This window comes from Acinonyx jubatus, chromosome A1 (assembly GCF_027475565.1).
Source record: "Acinonyx jubatus isolate Ajub_Pintada_27869175 chromosome A1, VMU_Ajub_asm_v1.0, whole genome shotgun sequence".
NCBI classification, from domain to species: domain Eukaryota; kingdom Metazoa; phylum Chordata; class Mammalia; order Carnivora; family Felidae; genus Acinonyx; species Acinonyx jubatus.
In genome coordinates, this window is record NC_069380.1 from 178,245,625 (window position 1) to 178,271,860 (window position 26,236).

At 42.7% G+C, this 26,236-nt stretch overlaps 1 protein-coding gene across 1 annotated transcript in view; it reads right to left on the minus strand.

The window, feature by feature from the left end:
• Nucleotides 1–878: 878 nt before the first annotated feature.
• Nucleotides 879–26,236, minus strand: part of TENM2 (teneurin transmembrane protein 2) — a 982,382-nt gene continuing 957,024 nt past the window's right edge. Inside the window, exons 28-31 of the mRNA XM_053222896.1 lie at nucleotides 18,541–18,837; nucleotides 15,286–16,900; nucleotides 4,649–4,779; nucleotides 879–3,006 (exon numbers count right to left, since the gene is read on the minus strand). Coding sequence (XP_053078871.1) covers nucleotides 2,245–3,006; nucleotides 4,649–4,779; nucleotides 15,286–16,900; nucleotides 18,541–18,837 — 2,805 coding nt within the window. The 3' untranslated portion in view covers nucleotides 879–2,244. The remainder of the gene's footprint in view (nucleotides 3,007–4,648; nucleotides 4,780–15,285; nucleotides 16,901–18,540; nucleotides 18,838–26,236) is intronic.

Below are 26,236 nucleotides of genomic sequence, written 5' to 3' on the forward strand. Positions count from 1 at the left end.
TGGTTAACTCTTTCAGCCCCCAGCAACTTCTGTGATGTTCTCACTCTAGGTCACCTCTCCAGTAATGTGCTTCCATAGCTTTATACATCTATCCTTCTTGGCGCTTAGTACCCCTGCCATTTTCACTGCTTAGTGTAATGATTTGACTATCATCTGTTTACATCCTTGGCCCTTAGTTTCAAGAGGCGAGGACCCATGTTTATGCCTGCCCACCTCCTTTATCCCCAGAACTTAGCACAGGACCTGGCACATGACAAGCTCTCTCTATAATGTTGCTGAATGAATGAAAGGTGAGGATTAAATGAAAATATTGTGTGCAGAGCACTTAGCACTGTTCTTGGCATTAGTAAGCATCAATAAATATTAGCTATTGATTATGGTATTCCTCTGTGGCCTTGGTGGAAGAAAATTCATCCAAATCATAAGTGTTCTCCTTATTTGGGTTGCCCCAAGTGTGCAAATATGGGAGTAAATTAATCTGGAAGAAAATATAAACACACACAAATACATGCACATCTCCCAGTGAGGTGAGAGGGTTTGCCCTCACTTCCTGTCAGCACTTCCTGGAAGTAGAATGTGGCATCAGGGAGAAAGAAGCCTGACTGTCCCTTGAGGGCTGGAGGGACCCACCCATGCATGGATCCAGCCCCAGGCCCAGACTTTCCTCACTTCTGATCCATGCAGAAAAGGGGGCTGCAGATGTAGGCAGAGATCATTCTAGCACTCAGAGCAGTTTGGGGAGCATTGAGCTGCCTTCTAACAAAAGTTCCTCCCAAAGTTTGAAATACCAGCTCAGCCTGTATGTCTAGGAAGCTCCCTTTTCCTCCATCAGCCTTTACATTTTCCTCACCTCAAAGCATTTCCACAGAAGACCAGTGTCCACAGGAGTTTTAGAGACTTTATTTATGTATAAACAATTTAAACACTTTGCCATAAATTATCTTTGCCTGTCCCTAGTCTTTGCTTAGCAGCAAATTAAAATTAATATAAAAACTCGATGAACAATTCATACATGTATATTACAAAAAAGTTCCTGTACCAAAGTTCTTATTAGACTTTTTTTTTTATTTTTTATTTTTTGTGTTTTTTTTTTTTTTTAATTTTTTATTTTCTCTCCTCATGGTGACTGTCATGTGATTGTCTCAGTTTCTGGACCAAACAAACACACTAATAATTTAAAATCTGAAACGGTGATTGTGCCTTGAGGCTTATGTATGTACAGGGTGATCTGAAGTGGTGCCCATTAGCAAGAGTGTCACAATGCCACACCTCTACTGCAACTGATACCCACGAACTACGGAATCTAAACAGACTACACCCTGTAACTGCGTATTACTGTCCACAATGGAATCTTCAAAGACAAAAGAGTATGAAATTTATCTGTAGTGATTATAGCCACCATTTTGAATTAAATTGTACACTCTGCGCTCAAATAAATTAACTCAGGCCGGACTAAGTTGGGACCTGAGAGTTAAGTGCTGAACGGTATTATCTCGCTTTGATTTTTTGATAGTAATTTCCTTTTGTGTGTGTGTGTTTTTAGTTTTTTTTTTTCTTTCTTTAAAAAGTATTTCCAGTGCTCACTGTTTCACTTGTATCCCCCCCTCCCCGGTCGCTACACACAAATCACCCCCAAAGTCGTGTTTTCAATGCACCTGTACTGGTTGAAACGAAAACGTCTGTGGTATTTGTCCAACAAGCAGTCTGAATCGATTTCCTCAGCTGGTCTGTGACGCTGGCCCTGGTGGATGTGTCTGCGTCGCTCACGTGTGGATGAGTGAGGTAATAGAATAGGAGGCCTTCTTGTCTTCACGTCTTTGTTTTTCAGTCGTGTGTACGTGTTTTGTTTTTTGTTTTTTTTTTTGTGTTGTTTTGTTTTTTCTGTTCTCTTGTTCCTTTTAGACATTTCACATCTTTTTTTTTTTTTTTTTTTTTTTTCCTGTGTAGACCCAGAACAAGTGGGTCATATTTTAGGGGAACTTGAAACATTTTGTGTGTTTGTTCATTCATTCGTTTGTTTTGTTTTCCTCAGAATTTTCAGCCAGGCTTTAGTCTACTTCAGGATGTGGGACTTCTTGCTTAGATAGTAGCATTTGAACTCAAAAAATGTGAGCTTCCTTGCCACTTGGTATCCTAAAGCAGCCCGGCCTTAGTGCCCCTGTTAGGTCTTCATCTCCTTAGGAGAGGAGATAACAGTTACTCCCGCCAAGCCATCCAGACAGGGAATGGCAGCAGATTATTTTGTTACCTCTTTCCCATCTCATTCTGTCTTAAAAACTGGATGTTGCTGCTACTGTCTGCAAGCTCTGGGTATTGCTCTACAGGAAGCACGTAATACCCCTCATAACCTTGCACACGTCCCGTGCTCAGGAGCTGCTGCTTCTCGCCCTCAGTCCACAGGCGGCTCCCCTCTCGCCCATCCCTGGCTTTCTGCTGCTCCTTGGCCCAGGCAGTGCCCAGGGCCCTCTGTCTCGCCTGGTCCAGGACGCGGGCCTTCTCTTCGTCCAGGGTGTCGGGGGTGAGGCCGTAGCGGATACTGAGCAGCAGTGTGGAGTACTGGAATTCAATGTTGGTGAACCTTCGAGTCCTGCCGTTGACCAGCAGTGTGGGCTGCGACACGGTCACGTTCACCCCGCTCTCTAGCACCTTGCGGCCTATGGTGGTGCCCAGCGTGACCAGATCACCATCGGCTGAGCCAATCTTCACAAAGTAGTGGGTGTCCTTGCCTTCAATGCTGTAGTGCATCTTGTCCAGGTAATAGGCATTGTTCAGCACGGAAGCCACCTTGCGGCTGTCCTCGCTGGCAATGCTGGACACGCCGGTAGTCACTTGTCCTTCTTTGATGGCAAACATGACGCCTTTGCCGATGATGGGTGTGGTGGTGGCAAACCAGTGGCCTGCTTTCTCTCGGATGTTGGCATGGAGCTTTTTTGAGATAACTTGCCCTTCCAGAGCCATGAAGGCCTGATTATGCCTCTCAGTTGTCTGCTGGACACCTGTAATGAGCTGTGGGCAGAAGAAAACACAGAAGGCTGAGATGATGGTCTGGGCAGCTCTTTACATGGGCCAAGAAGCTCATTAAAAAAAGGCTCAGAAAGGGGAATGCTTGGACTCCCTGTAAGAACTAGTCTTCTATCTGTAATGATGCCAGCTAATACGTCCTACCTTTTGAAACTAGCAGAGGCTGGCTGGTTCCCAGTGCTCTGATGGTGTGACCTGTCCGCCTTGTAACTGTGACCCTAACTAAAAAGACAGTACAGAGGTTTGCCACCTTGCTGACATCTATACCCAGGCCTACCCACTTACCATGTCTCTCCATTATTAGAGAAGAGAGAGTCACTCTGCCCTCAGATGGTTTGGCAGCTGCCTTGCACACTTCAGACCCAGGACTATCCTGACCTGTAGGGCAGGGTGTTTGTTTGAGAAGCTATGAACCCTGCTGCTGTGACCTAGATTTTTTTCGAGGCCAATGCCCTGAGCATTCATTAACTTCCTTGGGTTAAGACCTTGCTACTCAAAGCATGGCTAGCAGCAGAAGAATCGCCGGGACCTGCCTTGTTAGAAAAGCAGAATCTCAGGCCTTACTCCAGGCCTACTGAGTCAGAAGCTACATCTTAACGAGGCATACCCTAGGTGGTTTGTGTGCATATTAATGTTTCAGAAGCACCAGACTAAGAGGTTCTGGCATTGTGGGCCAGAGGGAATATCCCTGGGCTTTGAGTCATTTGCTTTGGATCCTAGCCCCAGTTCTGCAGAGGGACGAAATCACCATTATCTCCTTGGCCTTGAGCTCTCTACTCACAAATTACAACTCCTCTCAATTGGTGGTTGGGGGACAGGCTGGGATAATGGAAGAGGCTGTGTTTGGGAGGTAACAGCACTTAGATAAATGAGAGAAATGATGGCTATTCATCCACTGAGTGGTCCCCGAAGGGCAGAGCTGAGAGGACGTTGTTCTCAATTACCCACCAGCTCCTCCTTGTCTCTCTCTAGTTACACAGTGTGGATGATTATTCAGAGCAGCTGAGACCTTTCAGACTTTTATGTTGCTGGGCACTGTTCTGTAACAGGGGTTATCTGAACACTGTTGCCCACCCCTCCTGTCTGACCGTGCCAGTATCTCCGCAGCACCCAAATGGAAACTGACCACCTCTCGGTCATCACTGAAAGACCCAAGCACAAATTATGTTCTGAAAACTCAATCTGTATACATTTGGGCCATAAAATGCTGAGGTTTTATGTCAGGCATAAAAATGTTCTTTAATGGGATAGAAACTGCAAACCACAGTTATATTATGTCCCATAAAAGCCAAAAGGGTTATGATCTTATAGGCAGTGCAGATGGTAGGTTGCTACTAGGTTTCTCGGTGCTATTGTTAATCAAGGAGTGACTCAAGGGTATATCCTGAACAGATAATGATACCACAATTAAGGTCATAATTGAGGTTGGGAAGAAATATTTGCTGCACCAGACAGGTGATAGCCCTGACATTCGCTTTCCTGGGAAGTCACAATGTTTCAGGCACCTTTTTATACCCAGCTCTGATGTTTTCCTCCCCTACTGATGTGCCCTTGGCTCCCATGCGGTTCTGTCTGCAACAGGGAATGAGGACAATAATTCATATTCTTGGCAGGAACCTCCGCTTACCTGTCCATTCTCACTGGCTTGACTCTCTGACAATTCATAGGGAGGAGGCACGAAATACATTTTGGCTCTTGGGAAGCCAGGAATTATGTTGCTAAGCTGAAATCCAAACATCACAAGCCAGCTTTTCACATCTATGGTGGAAACAAAAATAAAGATTTCTGAATCATGATGGATGGAAAGCAGTTGAGGATCTTGGGGAGAGAACAAAACAAAATGGGTGGTTGGGTGTGGAGTCCAGCAGGCAAAAGCTTGTGAAGGTCTCCTGGTCTGGACCCAGAGCTGCTTTACATGGGTCCTAGGAAGGATGTTCTTCCAACCTTGGTCACTTGATAACCCCATGTGGTGATGTAGGAGGCCAGTGCTGGCGGAAGATCTAGTTTTGATTCCCCTTACTTTGTGACCTTGGGTAAGTTCCTGCCCCTCTCTAAGTTTCAGGTTCTTCAGATGTGAATTGGGATGATAGCTAGGCCAGTGTTGTTGGGTTGTTGTGAAAGTTGAAGGAGAAATCCATGTAAAGGACTTGTCACAGTGCCTGGGACATAGATAGCTCAATAAATATGAACTCCTTCACTTGGCAAGTATTTAAGGAGGCATCTGTGATAGGCCAGTTAATGTGTTTGGAAGATGGACATACAATGATCAACTAGATGGATAAGTGATGATTATTAACACTACGTAAGACATTGGCAGGGGTAGGAGGCTGCCCTGAGGCTGGCTTTTTATAGAAAGGGTGTTCCAAAGGTATATGGAAGGCCCAAAGTCTTCTGGCTCCTGAGACCCTTTTTTTCAGGTACCTACTCTTCAGAGAGAGGCCAGGAGAGTGCTCTTGCATGCCCAGAGTAAGACTTCCCTTCCCCTGCCAGGGTCATGACTGAGTCCCTTGTTTTGGGAATTCTATCTCTTGCCCCATGGTCCTGCTGTCCATTGAATGATTCAGGCTCTCAGAGTAAGACCGAGGCCCTCAGGCTGCCTTGTCTCCTTCCACAGTGATCAGCAGAGAGCCTGGGACATGAATCCCTTGAGCACTCAAAGTCTCACCCATGGCATCGGCCTGGAGCCCAGCAGGAATCTCCCTTTTATGCTCCTTATCCCTGTTTATAATGGGCACCCCAACATCATGCCCTATGTCTCTCCACTTCTCCTACCGTTGCTGGGCCTGGAGGTACAAGTGCTCCTTGTTGCAGTCATTACTGACCCCTGAGCCACTCACTCACCTGCAATTTCTTGGTGATTTCCTGCTCCACTGTCCTTCTCTCCACCTGTTTCTAAATTCGTTCTTAGTGACTTCGTTATATAAGGATTAATCCTTCCAACATTCTGGCCTCTTCATTCCTTCGATGCCCCCTCCCCCAACCCCCATATTCATCCTCTGGACCCTGTCATCACCAATGATTCTGATCTACCATTATCTCAATCATGCACATCACCCTCTGACCACCACCTGGACTCCTTTCTAGTTTACTCATTTTGTAACCTGACACCCATGCTCCTTGATCCTCTCTCCCCCTCCCTGGGACCTTCAAAACCTCCTGAGCTTCTTGTCCCTGTTCCTCATCATGTTGTTCTTTTTTCTTACCTAGCACATATCCATAGCCAATCATTAGAATCATTCCTTGCATATATTCCCAGATCCTGTGTCCCGTTCTCACTTTATCACTTGCTCGGTGAAAATCACAATTTTGGTTAAATCCACATGTTTGCCCATTCCTTATTTGGACCTGTGCAGCTGAATATGTCTGGAGAAACAAACTTAACTACACTGACTGGTGTCCCTTTAGATTCTTGACCGTGAACCTCAATTGTGCCTTCCTGCTGCCTGACAATATTCCCTTCCTCCATCAGTCAATCTCCCATTCTGCTGGGTGATGTTACATTTCTCCTCTCCCCTAACACCCTCAACATCTGCTTTCCCTTCTCACTAGAGCAGCTGACATTGTTTCCTATTCTGAAAACAAAAACAAAAACACCCTGATGCAGCCAGAGGGGAATTCCCCTAAACTCTCATCACATTTACTGGCCTTCCAGAATCAGTACCCGTATTTCCCACCTTTTTCTTGTTAATCTAGATGAGCTGTTAAAGTCAACCCTCCGTGTGTGCAGTTGGTAGCATCTTTTCTTGCCCACCCAAGGATATCACTCCAGCAACTCTCTCTCTCTTCCCCATAGCACCAAATTATTCCCTCTTCCAATGGATCAACCCTGTCAGCATACAAAAATGCTACCAAATGTCCACCTTAAAAGAAATTCCTGGGGCACCTGGTGGCTCAGTTGGTTAAGTGTCTGACTCTTGATTTCGGCTCAGGTCATGATATCATGGTTTGTGAGATGGAGCCCCATGTTGGGCTCTGCACTGACAGCATGGAGCCTGCTTGGGATTCTCTCTCTCTTCCTCTCTCTGCCTTTCTCCTCCTTATGCATCCATGCTCTCTCTTTCTCTCAAATATTTATATTAAAATTTATAATAAAAATTATATAAAAATAAATTTATTGTCCCTATTCTCCCATTTGCTACCATCTTTTCTTTCACCCTCCTTGATAAAAACTTCTCAAGATCAAAATAATTCTTTCCACTTCTTGTTTCCTATTCTCCTTTGAACCAGACTTTGTCCCCAACTATTCCACTGAACCAACTCTTGTTAAGGTCATGAATGACCTCCATGTTGCTAAGTCATATATTAATCTTGGGTCCTTATCTTATTTGACTTATCAGAAATATTTGACAGGTTGAATGCTTGACTTTCTGGCCAACACATTCACTTGCTTGTCCTTCTCCTACTGTGGTAGCCATTCTTTGTCCCTTCTTGGTTCCTCCTCATCTGCCTCATGATCTCTTTTTTAAAAAAATTTTTAATGTTCATTTGTTTTTGAGAGAGAGAGTGTGAGGTGGGGAGGGGCAGAGAGAGAGGGAGACACAGAATCTGAAGCAGGGTCCAGGCTCTGAGCTGTCAGAGCTGGTTGTGGGGCTTGAACTCATGGACTGCGAGATCATGACCTGAGCTGAAGTCAAACGCTTAACTGACTGAGCCACCCAGTTTCCCCCTCCTGATCTCTTTAATGTTGGAATGCCCTAGACTCAGTCTCTGAACATCTCCACTCTATCTACTCTCACAAACATGGTGATCTTATCCATCCTTAGGGCCCTAGCTACCATCTAAATGCTGATGCTGACTCCAAAATTTTTATCTCCATCCTGTGTCTCTCCTTGAACTCTAAACTAATATATCTAATTACATTTCAAAATTTTGTCCAAAACTGAACCCCTGATCTTCCTCCCCAAACCTGTCCCGTCACAGACTTTTCCATCCCAGATAATGGCCACTCCATCCTTCCAGCTACCATCCTTAACTCCTTTCTTTTCCTTGCTTTCCACATCTAAATCTACTGATAAATCCTCTACTTTTTTTTTATTGAGGTAATATTCACATAACATAAAATTCATCATTTTAATCATTTTAAAGTGCAGAGTTCAGTGGCTTCTAGTATATCCACAATGTTGTACAACCATCATTACTCTTTAATTCCAGAACATTTTCATCACCTCAAAAAGAAGCCTTATACCTATTAGCAGTCATTCTACATTCTTCTTTCCCCTCAGTCCCTGACCACCACCAAACTGCTTTCTATCTCTGTGCATTTGCCTATTCTGGACATTTCTTATAAACGCAATCATACAATATGTGACCTTTTGTGTCTGGCTTCTTTCACTTAATGTATTCAAGGTTCATCCTTGTTGTAGCATGTACCAATAGTTCATTTCTTTTTATGGCTAATAATATTCCATTGTTTGTATATACCACATTTTCTTTATCCATTCATCAGTTAATGGATATCTGGGTAGGTTTTACTCACAGATTTTTGTTTGAAAACCCATTTTCAGTTCTCTTGCTTATATACAAACTTAGGTGTGAAATTGCTGAATTGCCGAGTAAAGGGTGAAATCCTCTACTTTTGCTTTTAAAACAGACCCAGAATCTGTGTCCATTTCTTGTCACTTCACCACCTTGACCTTGGCCCATCATCCCTCACCTGGACTTCTAAGTGGCCTCCCTGCTTCCATCTTGCTGCCCCACAATGTCTTACCAGCATAGCAGATAAGACAGAACCAGGCTTTATTTTATTTTTTTATTTTAGAAAGAGAGAAGTGAGAGAGCATAAGCAGGAGAGAGGGGCAGAGGGAGACAGAGGGAGAAACCCAAGCAGGCTCCATGCTTAATGCAGAGCCTGATGTGGAGCTCAATCCCATGACCCTGGGATGATGACCTGAGCTGAAATCACGAGTCGGACATTCAATCAAATGAGCCACCTAGGTGCTCCCAGAACGAGCCTTTAAACCTGGAGTAGACCATGCCATGCCTCTGCTGAGAACACTCCAGGAAACCCCCTTTTTTTCTCAGTGAAGAAGCCAAAGTCTTCCTACTGGTCTATAAGGGCACTCATTATCTGTTGGACCTCAGGTTCTCCCTTTCTCTTCCTTGCTCACACAGCTCCAGCCTTGATGCTGTTTCTTGAACATGTCAGGCACACACTCATCTTGGGGGCTTTGCATCAACAAACTCCTCTGCCCAGAGTGTACTTCCCTAAAAGTATTTTCTGGCTTTCTGACCTCTTTTAAGTCTTGTTCAAATGTTGCCTCTTCAATAAGACAAACCCAACCACCACATTTAAAATCTGTCCCCCTTCTCCACCACCAGCAATGCCAAGTCCCCTTACTCTGTTCATTGTCTCCACCCCTCTGTCCCTAAAGTAATCACATTCTAACACGCTGTATCATTTGTGTACTTATTGTTTACTGTTTGTCTCTCTCAGAATGTAATTTCCTTCCGGGCAGGGAGGTAAAAGCTTTGTTTTATCCACTGATGCCCTCCCAGGTCCTATGATAATGCCTGGCACAAAATAGGTGATCGGTAAGTTTCCATGGAGTGAATGAATGAAAGAACACTGAATGTATGTGGCAAAAGCTGCCCTGACTAGTGTAAGTTTGACAGAGGAACTAATGGTACCTAAGAGCATACTTCTGAAGAGGTTAAGAAGACTTCCTGCCCTGGGACTGCTGTGAGGGTTTTAATGTTAGCTTTGCTACTAAATATATAGGCATAAAAGAACCTTCTGATGAGAGGGAATCTGGGATCCACAGTCCATCCATCATCCTTGGGCACAGACTAGTTCCTTCAATAACTTGGTAACTACTCTGTTAGGGATAGCCCATATAAAAGTCATTTAAGAATACAGATTTGCAGTTGCCTTAAGAAGTGTGTTTGCATCAAGCAGAGAGAAGCCTGTCTCTAATCCAGCAATGATCCTATATTTACAGAGCACCTATTCTGTGCAAGCTAGGTGCTGGCTGCTGTGGAGGATAAATTTCCCCACTTTGGATATTCATGGTTACTCAGTGCAATTGTTTTGCCATATCCAGGTATTTAGTTACTGATTGAAAAAACAAATCTGCCTGTTCCATTTAAGCCCATTTTATTTTTAGTTTCTAATGTTTGTTTATTCATTCAAGTTTATTTATTTTGAGAGAGACAGAGCATGAGCAGGGGAGGGGCAGAGAGTGAGGGAGAATCCCAAGTAGGTTCTGTGCTGTCAGCACAGAGCCTGATGTGGGGGTCAAACTCATAAAACTGTGAGATCATGACCTGAGTCAAAAATCAAGAGTTAGACGCTCAACTAACTGAGCCACCCAGGCTTCCCTCAAAATAAATAAACTTAGGGGCACCTGGGTGGCTCAGTTGGTTGAGCATCCAACTTCTGCTTAGGACATGATCTCATGGTTTCTGAGTTTGAGGCTTGCATTGGGTGTTCTGTCAGTGCAGAGCTGGCTTTGGATCCTCTTTCTGTCCCCTTCTCTCTCTGCCCCTCCCCCATCATGTGCATGCATGACCCTCTTCCCCCCCCCCCCCCCCAAAAATAAACAAACTTGACAGCACGCAGGTAAATGGGGAGGGGTAGAGAGAGAATCTCAAGCAGGCACCATGCTGTCAGCACAGAGCCCAATTCAGGGCTTGAATCCACAAACCATGGGATCATGATGTTGGCTGAAATCGAGTTGAATGCTTAACTGACAGAACCACCCAGGTGCCCTCACTTAAGTCCATTTTAAAAAAGAAACTTTATGTTACTATCATAAATGGGAAAGCCGACTCACTTGATGCAAACAGAATAACTGTAAAATTAAAGAAAACAAAGCCATGCAATTAAATTAGAGAAGGATTTTTGTTACCTGAGGGAAGTCTCAGACCTGCTCTCTCCGTTAAAAGGGGGAGATTGGAAGTGTTAATGAGGTGTGAAGTACACACCAGCATTGGGTGGAGACTCTTTCCTAGACTGGATTGGAAGAATAAAAAGCACTAAAGAGGCGAACTTTCCTCATCTGTGTTTCCATGTTCTTTAATACCTCATCTGTGCACCATATAAAATCATCCTCTCTTTCATCAGGGGTACATAGGGTATGTGGGGAATTCCCAGAAAGGCATGAGAAGTCTTGCTCTCAAAGACTCTCCCCATCCTGATCTTTTCACTGCAGGGATCCCTCCTTAGTACTCAGGAGATGATGTTGAGAACCCCCTGCCTTTGAGACTGGAAACTTTAATGGCCACTCCCATGAACATCCATAGCACAAGTCATCTACCTTCTTTTTCTTTCCTTAAAGTTTCTAACGTGGCTTAGTTTCGGAGTCTAAACCTATTCTGAAATGTTTATTCACATTCTCATCTCCTCCATTCTGCTAGAAGGCGCTTTCAGCACCACACAAACACCCCTCTTCCTTTTTGGAGTAATTAGTGTTATCTGGTGACGGTCTCCTTAAATAGTCTGTAGAGAGGGAGCCACTGGGGCAGGAGCCAGCGAGGTGGACGCTCCTAATGGCTCATTACTGTCCTTCTCTCATGTTCTTCAGAGTACGTGATTATGTTGGGGCCACGGAGCATACTGTCTGTCTCTGAAAACACTGTCAGAACAGCATCTTAGGTGTTAAGTGTAGATCTGAGAAGAGGGTAATGTGAGAAAGAGGTTGCGCCTCCCTCTTCACTTAGGGAAATTAAACTCCACAAAACCCTATCATCCTCACAGATGCCTGAGGTTTGTGAGCCCACAGACCCGCCAGGGAGAAGAAAGGGTGGAAAGAAAATACAAGTCATGGCGGATGACACCTAGGACATTTGCTTAGCTCACATCTGTCTGGGGCTTCAGGTTTGCCGAACCAGTGCCACTCAGGCCAGAGTTTGGATCTGTTTCAGGGTGGATCTGGAGACCCCTCCCCACATTCCTTAGAAAATTATGCAAAGGTGGCATCTCCACTCTTCACCTATGAACTCCACCACGTTTGTGGCTGCCTGTAAATAACAAATACATCCCTATCCTTTATGAGCCTTAGCACTGCGCTAGGCATTTCACACTTCAGGACTCATTTACTTTTCATAGCCCCATGGGGTGGGCGCTATTATCACCCTTTTGCTGATGAAGAAATAAAGCCTCAGAAAGTTGAAGATCTCATCCAAGTCACACAGGAAGTGAGGAGCAAGGCCAAAACTGGGGTCTTGAGGTGTACCTAGGGTTCTAACATCGGAATGAACAGGCCTAAATTACAGGCCAGACATGGGGATGGGCACAGGTCCCCATTTGTTCGGGACTGAGGAGCTTCCTGTGATGTCCAAACTGGAAAAGACGGAGGCCCTGCAGGTTGTTGGGGGAGGGAGTCTGCCTCCCAGTATGTTTTTTTTACATCCTTTCCCCTAATACCTGTTTATCACAGATATATTAATTGTCAACATATTACCTTAAAAAAATACTTGTTGGAAAGGGTGCTGCTTAGGAGCCCATGGGTGGGAAAAGAACCACTTCTTCTGGCCTTCTTTCACCCCTCTGGATGGCTACACCTCTGCTCCAGCCTGGATGTCTAATGGGCACTCAACACTGTCCTCTTTCGTACTTGGTTCTCAGGAGGAAGCAGAACCTCCCCCCAGCCTCAGCAGCTGCCTCTTGCATTCAGAGAGCTCTGTTTCCAAAACATTCAACGATTTCTTTTGAGCACTGGAGAGAGAAGGTTCTGTTCTCTGTGTTCCTCCTGACTACATCTTAATTACTTCTGCTTAAATTGTGAGCGGCAAGTTCAACCACTCTGCTTGTCTCCTAAGTGGCAAATTAAGACTAATTTAGACGGGGTTTACAGATTAGCCAACATTCAAACAGCAGAGAATGATTTGGTGTTCTCTGCTGGGATCCTCTCTCCAGGGGGCAGCTCATCTTGAATGGGCAGCAGTTGTGGGCTTGTGCCTGCTATGACTCTGCCTGGGCCCTCCTTTCCCCAGCTTGGACTGTTCACATCAGCTCTATACACGTGCTTCTCTAATGCCACCTTTTATTTTAGACTCTTTTGAATGGTTTCTGGATTCAATTTTGTTGGACTTAGTTTTTTGATTCCCATTTATTGAGTCTCCATGAAACACTGGAATGAGGAAAGGCATATTGCTTTTCAGAAAATTCTGATAATTCTTTTTTGTCCTTTTCAGAAGAACCAGGAAAATAGCTGAGGGGGTCAGTGAGGTTGACTGTGCTCTGTGGATGATTTTGTTTGGGTCTTGGCAGCTCTAAGTGTCCATTCAGCCCACTCTGAGAAGGCTTCCTTTTTATTTGACACTAGCTGCCTCATCCCTAAGTTATCCAGGGCTTTGGGAAGCACAGTCTGGAGGGTGAGGGAATTCTTTTCCGAAGGCTAAGATAGGCATGGTCTACCTTCCTATTCTCATTGTTTCCTATGTCTTAAACACTCTTCCTTGCCTTCCACCTCTTCATAAAGGTCTCTGCTCAAATGTTGTCTCCTCAGCCCTCTGTGAGCACCTTTAATATAGGAGAACTTTCCCATCATTCTCTGACTAAAACCTTATCCTATTTTATCTCATAGCACTTATTTTTACCTGATATGTATATGTATGTTTTCCTGACAGGTCCTTTAATTTGAAACTGCAGTGAAATGGGGGATAAAAGTCATGCTGAGCCATGGGGAAGAGAGATCATGGCAGGACCTCTCAATAAGGTGTGGTGGGGGAGAACAGGAGGGAACTAGCTGGCCCATAGTTCCTGTGCTCAAGAGGTACCAGCTGCTTCAGTTGTAGGGGGAATGCTGGGCTCAACTTCAAAGGCTCTGGAACTTGACAATGAGATACCACATGGCCACAAGTTGATCTTTAAGGTCATCTTTCTGTAGCATGAGACACTGAGGGCAGCCCTGTGCTCAACTAGTTGCTGCTTCCATTTCTGAGGGTGGGCAAGTGACCCCTGGTCACCTGAAGGTAAGGACCTTTTGAGTTTGATGTCTCCTTGGCTCATGGCCAAGAGCTGTGGGTTTCCCAGAACTTGGAGGGTCCTGGACTTGGGGTCCTTACTGTTTCTACTCTATAACGCATGGACAGGTGAGATGACCCTGGCTTCCTTGCTGAAAGTTGGTCTCTTTGCATCTATCCATCCATCCATCCTGATTTTCTTATTTTCCTGAGGATAAGGACTTTATCTTGTTCTCCACTGCATCTCTGGTACTTAGTCTATGTTAGATATTATGAAAATATTTGTTGAATGGGTGAATGGATGGAAGATAGATGGAGGTATGTGGATGGATGGATAGGGACGCTCATTTTACCAATTTCTCACTTTTCGTGAGGAAGTAGATTATTTGCCCTCCTCAGCCTCTCTATCCATACCCTTCTCCAAGCTTCCCATGTCCTTTTGACTTTTGTTCATAGTCTTTCTTTAGCCTTGAGCTCATATCTGCCAACCCAAATCCCCTTCATTCTTCAGGCCCAGTATGACATGAGGCCCTTCTGTGCACTGTGTCACAGTTTTCAAATTTGAAGTCATCTACACACACATACACACCCCTTTGAGAGAAGGGCATTTGTCTTGTTCATCATTGTATCCCTAGAATCTAGCATAATGCCACTGTACAAATGCTTGTTGAATAGGTAACAGACATCTATACAGTAGCACAGATTTAATTCTGCTTTGCATTATCATTGGCTGTTTGTGTTTGTATCTTGGCAGCCTGGTTGTGAGGTCAGGAACTGGGTCTTAGTCATCTCATGCCTATGGTTACTCAATGCTTCATTTGTCAAGATAATAGTTATAGCATGAGCAGATACTCTTTTTTGAATATTGACTGTCTAAATTTGCCAGGCACTAAACTTTACCTGTATTAAGTACACTTACTTCTTGCAGTTACCCCGTGGGGTTAGTTTATTAGTGCCTTTCACAGAGAAGAAAACTACAGCTCAGACAGTTAAGACACTGAGCTCAAAGTCCTTTGGCTTGTAAGTAGAAGAGAATTTGAACCAGATATTTCAGACACCAGAGTCCCATTATTTCCCCCTTCATGAGTCTGCTTTCCTCTCTTGGGGTAGGAAGGGCTCTTATAAAAGCTATTTCAACTAAATGGGCTTGAAAATGGTCAGGACATCTTCAAACAGATCTGAAGACTGCTCTGTACTGGTGTCACTTGACTGTTCTAGATACTGTACAGACCAGTGTTTATAGCTCTCCAGGATTCCCCTGTCATCAGAAGTAAGACCTTCTTTTGAAGTTCCTGACAATCTACCAGGACAATCACCCCACAGGGAGCCACTGCCCAAATGAGGTGGTAAAGTCCTCACCTGTCACGTAGTTCTTCAAATCCAGCTCATTGCTGAGAGGATTGTTGCTCTTGAACATATACAAATTAAAGGGGGCTGGCTCCTTGCCCACATTTTTCCACATGGTATAGTCTGGAGAGGTCCATCGTCCTGCCAGCACATCATAATCACGCTGAGTGAAGTGGACCAGCTTGGTCAGGGGATCATAGAGTCCACCATGGAAGCCAATGACCATCTGGAAGTCAGGGTTAGAGTCATAATAAATCTCCCCATAGGCCGTATACTGCAGTTGTTTGATCATGAGACCATTGATGCTGAACACAGCCAGAGGAGTGCCTGTGTTATCTGAGGCAACGTAGTACTCCTCCCCACTGCTGCTCTCCATGGCAAAGAGGTGACCTTGGAGGTCATAGTAGAGTGAGGTTATCTCTGAGTTGGAGTGATTATAGACATGGGTGATGCGGGTTGGGTTGTGAAGGTCAGAGTAGAAATACTGCAGGTGGTGGCCCAGGTTGGTCTTGTAGGAAGCCCGCCGCCCCACACCATCGTAGCGGTACTGGACACTCCACCCACTGGCCTTGTTGTAGGCTCTTGTTAGGAGGCCCTTGGAGTTATACTCAAAGATGTCAGCCCCTCTCTGGCACAGATAGCCATCATCATCAATTTTGTATTGCACATCACCGAGTCTGGTTATCCTATCCCGGAGATCATAGCGCAGGGGCATAAGGCGCACACTATTTCCCGGGTTCAGCAAATGGAGGTTCCCATTGAGGTCATAGCTATAGCGCCAGGTTGGGCGGTCATTGACAGCCACACTCTGGAGCTGCCCATCTCCATCATAGTCATAGGTATACTTTGTGGTGTTAGCATAGGGCCCCAGTTTTAGCTCCCTCTTTATCACCCTTCCCATACTGTCATACTGCACCGTCATCCAGTACATAAGGGACCGAAACATCTCATACTGGACTTCCTTGATCCGCCCGTGGGTGTCAAAGTGTTTGCTGAGGGTCATTACAGCAGTGGTGATGATCTGGTTGATGTCATAATAGATGACTCCAAACTTGCCAAAATGCTCCACCTTGCCAGAAATTTCATCATAGCGGTAGAGGTCAACAGGAAGGGGAGTCTCACTTATGACGGGCTTGATGCTTGCAATCCGGAAGCTGTTGTCATGATAGGTGTAGTCAAACCTGGCATTGACCATGCCTTCCTCAGAGAACCTGTAGATCTGCTTGTCCACAAGTGGGCCAATCTTCCGGTACCTGATTGTGCAGGAGAAACCTCCACTCTGGAGACTGACCATTTTTAAAACACCAGTGGTCTCATCATACCCAAAAGTGACAGCAGTACTGTCATAGACAATCTCTGATAGCTTGGAGAGTTTCCCATACTTGTAGAATACCTGACGCCCAGTGCCCAAAAAGGACGTCTTGAGGATGCGGCCATCATCACTGTAGTCAAAAATGACTGAAGCATTGCTTTCAGGGGGATTATAAATGTTGCGGATGTAGCCAATGGAGGTATGGGTGGACATGCTGTGCCGGGCGACACTGGGCATGGTGACGGCGTGGAGACGGTCGGAGGAGTCATACTCAAATATGTACTGACGCTGACTCTGAAGCAGGAGGACCATAGACTGGAGGAAGGAAAGAGGGGAGGAACATATGATTTGGTTCTTTAGGACCAGGCACTCAAATGGACAGAATCTGTTCCATTCCCCAAAATGGTAATTCAAAAGCCATGGAAGGATGGGGAAGTTTATACCAGAGATTATGACTAGATTGATTTCACTGGGCATGCTAACTCTGATGGATCATGGTCACTACCCAGACCAGTGCTTCCCAAACTTTACTGTGCATATGAAATAACCAGGGATCTTGTTAAAAGGCAGATTCTGATCTAGTAGTTTGTTGGGGGAGAAGGGGGGATCTGACCTGAGAATTTGCTTTTGTAACAAGCTATCAAGTGATCCTGATGTTGGTTGGACCATACTTTGAGTAGAGAGGGCTTGAAGGACTGAGGTGATAGGCACTGAGTTTGCCTCCAGGCTCAAACAAGAAATCCTGTGATTGTTTAGAAATGACTACCATTGGCCCAGCAGGAGACAGGTATGACACACATACTATGCTTTGATCACCCCTCATTAAATCTAAAGAGAAGGTGTATCTTCCATTTATAAAATACTGAGAAGATTACATAACCCAGAATCATCAAATTTGGGGGGGAATAAAATGGCCTCAAATTTCAGGCAATTGGGAGATTCTTGCCTTCTCTCATCAACCATTCTAGTATTTTGTGGCATAATGGGAACAGGATTCAGGGGTGACCAAAGGGACGACAGCCCCACTCTTATAGAGAGGGTCACAGCTCTGTTTACAAGTGACTACTGTAATTGTGAGGCAAGAAAGGAAGAAATAGAAATGGAACCCCTATCAAGGTGAGTACAGATGAGAGGTCCAGGCTGAGCAAGCCCCCACCTAATGACTAGATGACCAGGACAGCCTTCATGAGTCTTGACTTGTGCCCCCAAGGGATTCCTTCCTTCCTTCCTTCCTCCCTCCCTCCCTCCCTCCCTCCCTCCCTCCCTCCCTCCCTCCCTTCCTTCCTTCCTTCCTTCCTTCCTTCCTTCCTTCCTTGATTTTATTTTTTATTTTTTTAAATTTACATCCAAATTAGCATATAGTGCAACAATGGTTTCAGGAGTAGATTCAACCAAGGGATCTCTTCTTACTGCTGCTCCAACCTGACCCTTTCTCACACAAAGACCTGAATCTGGCACTTTCAGACACAGGGAATTAGGTAGAGAGAATCCATTGGCTGTTTCAGCCAATAGGTCAAGTAGGAGGATGTTGCTCTGTGTGCTTGAGATTTAGGCAAAATTCCCTACCCTGATAGCTTAACTTCAGGCAAGGCATAAATGAATCACTGCATTTCCAATTCATAAATAATGATTAGCCGTGATACCAGTGGGATAATTCTGTCTGCTTCCGCAGCACTTTTTGGGTTTTTTTTTGGGAATAAAATTAGACAATCCATTCTTTTTGCCATTACTGAGTGTCTAGCACTTTTTTTCTTTTGGTAATAGTGATGAGCTATGAATAACATTTTCCTTCAGATTTTCCTCCCTCCCAGTGAGGATGGAAGTGTGAGGGGAGACCTTGTAGAGTCAAAGTAAAGATGTTCAATGTCTTATGGCAAAGCATATCGGGTCAGCTTAAAAAGAGGAGTGTGAATAAGGGAAAGCTCCAGCTGAGTGAGGGCAGCACGTTCACTTACCTTATCAAGGTAGGAGTAGCTCCACACTTTCCCATCAGCAAACATGCGGGACACAATTCGTCCCTGCTTGTCAATGTCTGTCCTTTCACTCATGGCTCCACGCTGAAGGCCAGCCAAGCGCCCATTGAAGAAGTATGAGACATTGACTGCTGCCAACCCACTACTGGGGAGCCAGAGGAATGGGCGCCCCACCTGGTCATAAATGATCCTCAGAGTGAACTTCCGGTGATCATCATAGATCTTTTCTGTCCGAATATTCCGGTCATAATCAATGGACAAGAGATTTCTTCCATGGACCTAAGAAAACACAATGGGCTTGGTATGAAAGATAACACCTGGGCATGTTGGCTTATATGGAGGACATGGCTGGCATGGCTAGGGAATGAGTGTGCGTTGGAGGAAGAACCCACCTTGAAGTTATTTAGAGTAGTGTTTTCTAAACTCCTTTACATCACGGTACACAAAGAAAATGGTAACATTTGTAGGGTGCACTAGGATACAAAATGAGGCTGCTTATGGTCAAGGATGACTAATCTGGGCATGGCTGCCCTGAGCAGTTATGTAGGCCATGCACTACACAATTATAAGGAATGCCATCATGTCATAGAGAGTGTGAATGGTAAAAAATGTGCACTGCACGAATTAGCCGTACACAATAGCCCTGGGCACTGGAGTTCTGACTGTTCTGCCTGGCCACCTTGGAGAGCAAGATAATATGTATATTTGCACACTTTCAACCCTCTTGGTTTTTTTTTTTTTTTTGGCACATCACCAGCTGAGTAGCTAATGATCTTTAAGAGCAGATGCCAAGATTTCTTCTGAAACTCAAGTAAAGGTAGCTAGGAAGGTGGGGAGGTTGTCTAAGAAATCCATATTTCACAAAGACCTGGGAATAAGAAGGCTTATTGCTATGTGAACCTCTTTACTCCTATCTAGAGAAAAATCTTGCCACTGTCAAGGATGCAAGATATCAGTGGAAGACCTTATCAGGGCTGGGGAATTCCAACAAAGGGAACTGTTTTACTTAGATTTGAAAGGAATAGTGGAACACATCTAGACATAATTTAATATTTATTTAGAAGTTGATCTGAACAGTGAAGAGCATCTGTCCCAGAAGGCAGAGCTGGGTGACTAGACTCTGGTTAGGGGCAAAGGAGAGGGACTCTTGAGATTCAGCTAGTCTTGACTGGATAACTGGAAGTGAATAAAATGAGGCTGACTGAGCCCAGGTTCTTTCAACATAATTGGTTGCAAATCCAGATGTCCCTGGGGTGACTACTGAAGGCAAAGGAAGATGTACACAGGCAGAAAGAAAAGTAAGAGACATCTGGTACCTCCTTACCTTACCTAATAATTTAATAGCTCCTAACAATAATAATGATGATGGTGATGTTGCTGATGGTGGTGGTGATAACTTTAACACATGCTGAGGGCTAGACATAGGCATTGCGTTAGGTAATTTGCATCTCTTGTCTGAGTTGGTGCCCACAAGGACTGCTTGACAAGTGAGGAAATGGCCTGAAGCAGACAGGTTACATACTTGCTCAAGGTCACATAACAATGAAGTGGTAGGGTTGGTCTGGAACTTAGGTCTTCAGACCTGATCCATTTAACCACTTAAACATTTAATCAGCCATACTGATTCATGAATTATATATTCATTGTCTGCCCTGAGGTGTGAAATGCTGAGGAAACTGTAAAGCATAGCATAGCCCCTGAAGTCTCCATGTTATAGCCTGAAAATACCACAGACTTTTGTTTTCTAGGGTGCCTCATTGTACACAGGTAAAGAACTACATTTCACAGCTTCCTCTGGAGAGATGGGTGGCTGACATGATGTAAGTGGTAGTTGTCATCTGGGTCTCCTGGGAACCTTAAAGGAGGATGACATAGTTATGATACAGGCACCCTTTTGTTCTTCCCACTCTCCTCCTTTACCTGGGTGAAATGTGGTTATGATCCCTGGAGTTCTAGCATTCACCATGTAAATATGGGTGACTTTGAGAATGGAAGTCTCAAGGATGATGGTCATTCAGAGAGAGTCTAGATCCCTGTTGACCTAGGTGTCTTTAATGGTCATCCATACCAGCCATGAATGGCTCACCTCTAGACTCCTTTTATGTTATAAAAAATAATAAGGCCATATCTTATTTAAGCTCTTGTTATTTCTAATGCCTGTTACTAGCAGTTGAGACTGAACTAAACGAAGATAAGCCCCTCATACTTTGGCAGGTACTGTGCTGGGTACTTTATATACCTTATCCCAGTTTAATTCTCACAACATAGGTAGAAATTATTTTATATATGGGCAGTTGAACTCAGAGGGGTCATAAATCTAGATAAGTGGTGGAGGCTGGATTTGAACCCAGGACTACTTGACTCCTCAAACCATTGCTATTTCCATGGAGTCATCTCAGGGAGAAAGGGATAAAACACTTGAGATAGAACATTTTGGAAAGAAAATGCATCAAAGCATGGATATAGGCATAAAGGTGGTGAGCTGTTGGGATTGAGACCCCCAACTTCAAGTGGAGGATTCATACAATCAAATGTGCAGCCATGGGGAAGAACAGTCAAGAAAGTAAAGGGAGAGTGGTAGGATTTTTAAAAAACATGTCCAAAAGTGAATGCAGTCAGAATTATTGAGGATCTTGATCCCAAATTAGAGTCACCATATCCAAAGGAAACCACTAGATGGGGTCAGAATGATAAATTCCTCTGGAAAAAGAAATTTGGCTTTATTGGGTTGCTTCGTTTGGAACAAATGCAGAAGGCCATCAAAATTCTTAATCCTATGAGTTTGAAAATTTCAGTTTAAGACTTTGCCAACATTTTATTAGGCAGAATGAATAATTTGGCAACAATGAGGAAGGATTTTTAGGGTTTCCTGAGCCAACTGCTGGGGACTCCTTACCATACCTCTCTATTTCCCATCTCCTTGGTCATCCTTCTATCCTCTTTCCTTACTAATTTTCCTTTTTTCTTCTCTTTGCTAATATCATACAGCTCCCTGTGCATTTATTATTTATTGAGCATTAAATCTCTGCTAATGTCAGGCTTGGTGCCTCCTCTGGAATGCAGGGATGAACAACACCAACAAAGCAATGCATTTTGAGAATTTATGATGGGCTTAGTGTGTTCTCAGAGCTACACTTGTTTTATCTTATTTAATCCCCACGACACTCTCAGGCAAGCACTATTATCCCCACTTTACATACAAGGAACAGATAGGTTTAAGTGCTCTGTTCAAGCTTATACAAATAGTAAGTGGTGGAGCTAGGATTTCAGTCCAGAGCTCGCTGTCTTCACCCGTAGGCTGTACCACCTCAATGACCAGCTGCTCTCTATCAGGCATACAATTTTAAGCCACCTGTGATGCTCTCTCAAAGCACTGCTGATGGGCTGATTCTGCAGCTGCTGAATCAGCCCCCTAGGGAATACGGGCTGGATGATTCTGTTGTGTACTCTTGGTTAAAATACAGTCGGATTAATAAAAGTCCCTATCTTCAGCTACCTGAGAGAGACCAACAGGCAAATCGTATAAATAACAATAATATAATAGTATGTATATGTATCTGTGTATATATATGAATATATACTATAACATGTAGCTGTAGGAGAGAACAACATGTAAATCGTATATACAAGCATGACTATCATTGTAACAATTATATTAGTATGTGAGGGTGCTAAGACTGCAGAAGGAACTGAATAGTGGGCAAAACCAGCAAAGGGGTTCCTAAATTCTGACTGCCAACATTTGGGTTTATTGCTACTACTTAGAACTAACAAGGGCTCTGACCCCTGGCCTGGGTGCATCAACCAAAAAGAAGTAATAACCATTACTAACCATTAGCCATTGATACTTTAAGCTGGGATCCACCATGTCCTTGGGAATGCAATTTAGTTGTAGCACTGGTTCAAATGAACTTTACTGAACTTTATTTTCCTCCCCCTAACTTTATTGACATATAGTTGATATACATCACTATATATGTTTAAATTATGTAGCATAATAGACTTATGTGTATAATGAAATGATTTCCCAAATAAGTTTAGTTAATATCTGTCATCTCATACAGATAATGGTTTTTATTTTTCTTTAAAAATTTTTTTCACTTTGTGATGAGACCCCTTAGGATTTTACTCTCTTAACAGTTTTCTACATATCATACAGCAGTGTTAACTATGATCACCATGCTGTACATTATATCCCTAGTACTTATTCATCTTATAACTGGAAGCCTGTACTTTTTGACCACCTTCCTCCAATTCCCACCCCCCACCCCACCTCTGGTAACCATAAATCTGATCTCTTTCTAAGTTTTCATTATTTATTTATTTTTAAGATTCCACATATGAGATCATACAGTATTTGTCTTTCTCTAACTTATTTCACTTAGCATAATATCAAGAACCATCCATGTCATTGCAAATGGAAGGATTTCCTCATTCTTTATGGCTGAATAATATTCCATTATAAATATATACAACAACTTTTTTATCCCTCCATCTGTTGATGAATACACAGGTTGTTTTCATGTCTTGGCTATTGTAAGTAATGCTGCAATGGACATGGGAGTACAGATATATATTTGACATACAGCTTTCATTTCCTTTGGAAATGAATTCCAGAAGTGGAATTGCTGGATTATGTGGAAGTTATATTTTAAAAATTTTGAGGATCCTCTATACTGTTTTCCATAGTGGCTGCACCGATTTACAGTCTTACCAATAGTGCACAAGAGTTCCCTTTTCTCCACATCCTTGCCAGCATTTACTCTTGTCTTTTTGATGGCTGTCCTAACAGGTGTGAGGTGTTACTGTGGTTTTGATTTGTATTTCCCTCACAATTAGTGATGTTGAGCATCTTTTCATGTACCTTTTGGCTATTCATATATCTTCTATGGAAAAAATGTTTATTCAGGTCCTTTGCCTATTTTTATTATGTATGTATGTGGGTAGGTAGGTAGGTATTCATTGATTCAAGTAATCTCTATGCCCACGTGGAGCTCAAACATGACTCTGAGATCAAGAGCTGCATGCTCTACTGAGCCAGCCAGGTATCCTCCCCACCTTGCCCATTTTTAAATTGGATTATTTTAATTTTGCTATTGAGTTGTAGGACTTTTTTAAAAAAATATTTTGGATACTAACCCCTTATCAGCTATATAATTCATAAATACTTTCTCCCTTTCTTTAGGTTGTCTTTTTGTGTTGTTAGTTGTTTCTTTTGCTGTGTAGAAGCTTTTCAGTTTCATGATGTCCTGTTTGTTTATTTTGATTTTGTTGCTTGTGCTTTAGGTGTCGTATATATAAAAAAAAATCATTGCCAAGACCCATGTCAATGAGTTTTTTCTTGTTTTCTTTTAGGGATTTGATAGTTTTGGTTCTTACATTTAGGTCTTTAATCCATTTTGAATTAATTTTTGTGAGTGGTGTAAGATTTGGGTCCACTTTCATTCTTTTATAAGTGAATATCCAGTTTTCCCATCACCATTTATTAAAGAGATTGTCTTTTCTCCATTGAGTATTCTTGGCTCCCTTGTCAAATATTAGTTGGCTGTATATGCTTGGGTTTATTTCTGGGTTCTCAATTCTGTTCCACTGGTCTTTTTAAAATACCACTACTGTATTAATTACTATAACTTTATAGTATAGCTTGCAATCAGGAAGTATGATGCCTCTTGCTTTGTTTTTCTTTCTCAGGATTACTTTGGCTATTCATGTCTTTTGTGGTTCCAAATTTTAGGATTTTTTCTCCAACTTCTGTAAAAAATGTCATTGAAATCTTGATAAAGATTGCATTAAATCTATATATGCCTTTTGGGCAATGTGACAACCATGAAGCAATATTTCATTGTTGTGAGTTGCATTTTCCTGAAGATTAGTGATATTGAGAATATTTTCAGGTGCCCTTGGCCACTTGTATGTCTTTTTGGGGAAAATATCCAAATCCTTTGCCCATTTTTAAATCAAGTTACTTGCTTTTGGATATTAAGTTGTATAAACTCTTGATATATTTTGGATATTAATCCTTTATCAGATGTATGATTTGTAAACATCTTCTCCCATTTATAGGTTGCCTTTTCATTTTGTTGATGGTTTCCTTTGCTGTGCAAAATATTTTTATTTGGTGTAGTCCCAATAGCTTATTTTGGCTTTTGTTTCCCTTGCCTGAGGAGACACATGCATGAATATGTTACTAAGGCTGATGTCCAAGAGATTACTGCATGCTTTCTTTGAGGAGTTTTATGATTTCAGGTCTTAATCAACTTTGAATCTTTAATCCATTTTTATTTACTTTTTTGTATATAGTGTAAGACAGTGGTCTAGTTTCATTCTTTTGCATGTAGCTGTCCAGTTTCCCCAGTATCATTTATTGAAGAGACTGTCTTTTCCACATTTATATTCTTGTTTCCCTTGTAGATTGATTGACCATGTATGTGTGGGTTTTTCTCTAAGCCTTCTACTCTATTAATCTATGTGTCTGTTTTTGTGACAGTATCATACTGTTTGGATTACCTGAGTCTTGTAGTATATCTTGAAATCAAGGATTGTGATGCTTACAGCTTTGTTCTTCCTCAAGATTGCTTTGGCTTTTCTTTTGTGGTTCCATACAGATTTTAGGATTCTTTGCTCTAGTTCTGTGAAAAATATTTTGATAGTTTGATTGGGATTGCATTGAATCTATAGATTTTGTTGGGTAGTATGGACATATTTGACAATATTAATTCCAATCCATGAGCACAGAGTACCTTCTCCTTTATTTGTGTCATTTTTATTTATTTTTTCATCCATCTTATAATTTTCAGAGTACAGGTGAAAAACCTGTTTTCTCGTACACCTCCTTGGTTAAATTTTTTCCTAGGTATTTTATTTTTTCTTAAAATGACTGAAGTTTCTTTCTTATTCAGGCTAAGTCCAGGAGACTCTCCAAGGTAGCTGCTGTCCTTCCAGGATGCTTTAATATTATGGTACTTTTATATAGATACAAACTTCTCTGACATCTCTTTCACTTCATTTTTTAAATTAATTTTTGATTTTTATTATTGATGTATAGTTGACATATAATATTAGTTTTAAGTGTTAACATAGTGATTCAACAAATGTAAATGTTACTCAATGCTCACCGTGATAAATGTAGTCACTGTCACCATACAATGCTACTACAATATTATTGACTATATTTAATATGCTGTACTTTTCATCTCCATAACTTACTTATTTTATAGATGGAAGTTTGTACTTCTTAATCCCCTTCACCTGTTTGCCCTTACCCCTAATCCCCTCCCTTTGGCAACCACCAGTTTTTTTCTATTTATGAGTTTGTTTCTGTTTGGTTGTTTGGTTTTTTAGATTCCACATATAAATGAAATCATATGGTATTTGTCTTTCTCTGTCTGGCTTATTTCACTTAGCATAATGCCATGTTGTCACAAATGGCAAGACTTCATTCTTTTTTATGGCTGAGTAATATTCCTCACACATATACATGTATGTAGGTATGTATCAAATCTTTATTGCTTCCATATCTTGGCTACTGTAAACAATACTGCAATAAATACAGGGACACATGTATCTTTTTGAATCCATGTTTTTGTTTCCTTTGGCTAAGTACTCAGTAGTGGAATGACTGGATCATATAGTATTTTTATTTTTAAAATTTTGAGGAAGAGCCATATTGCTTTCTACA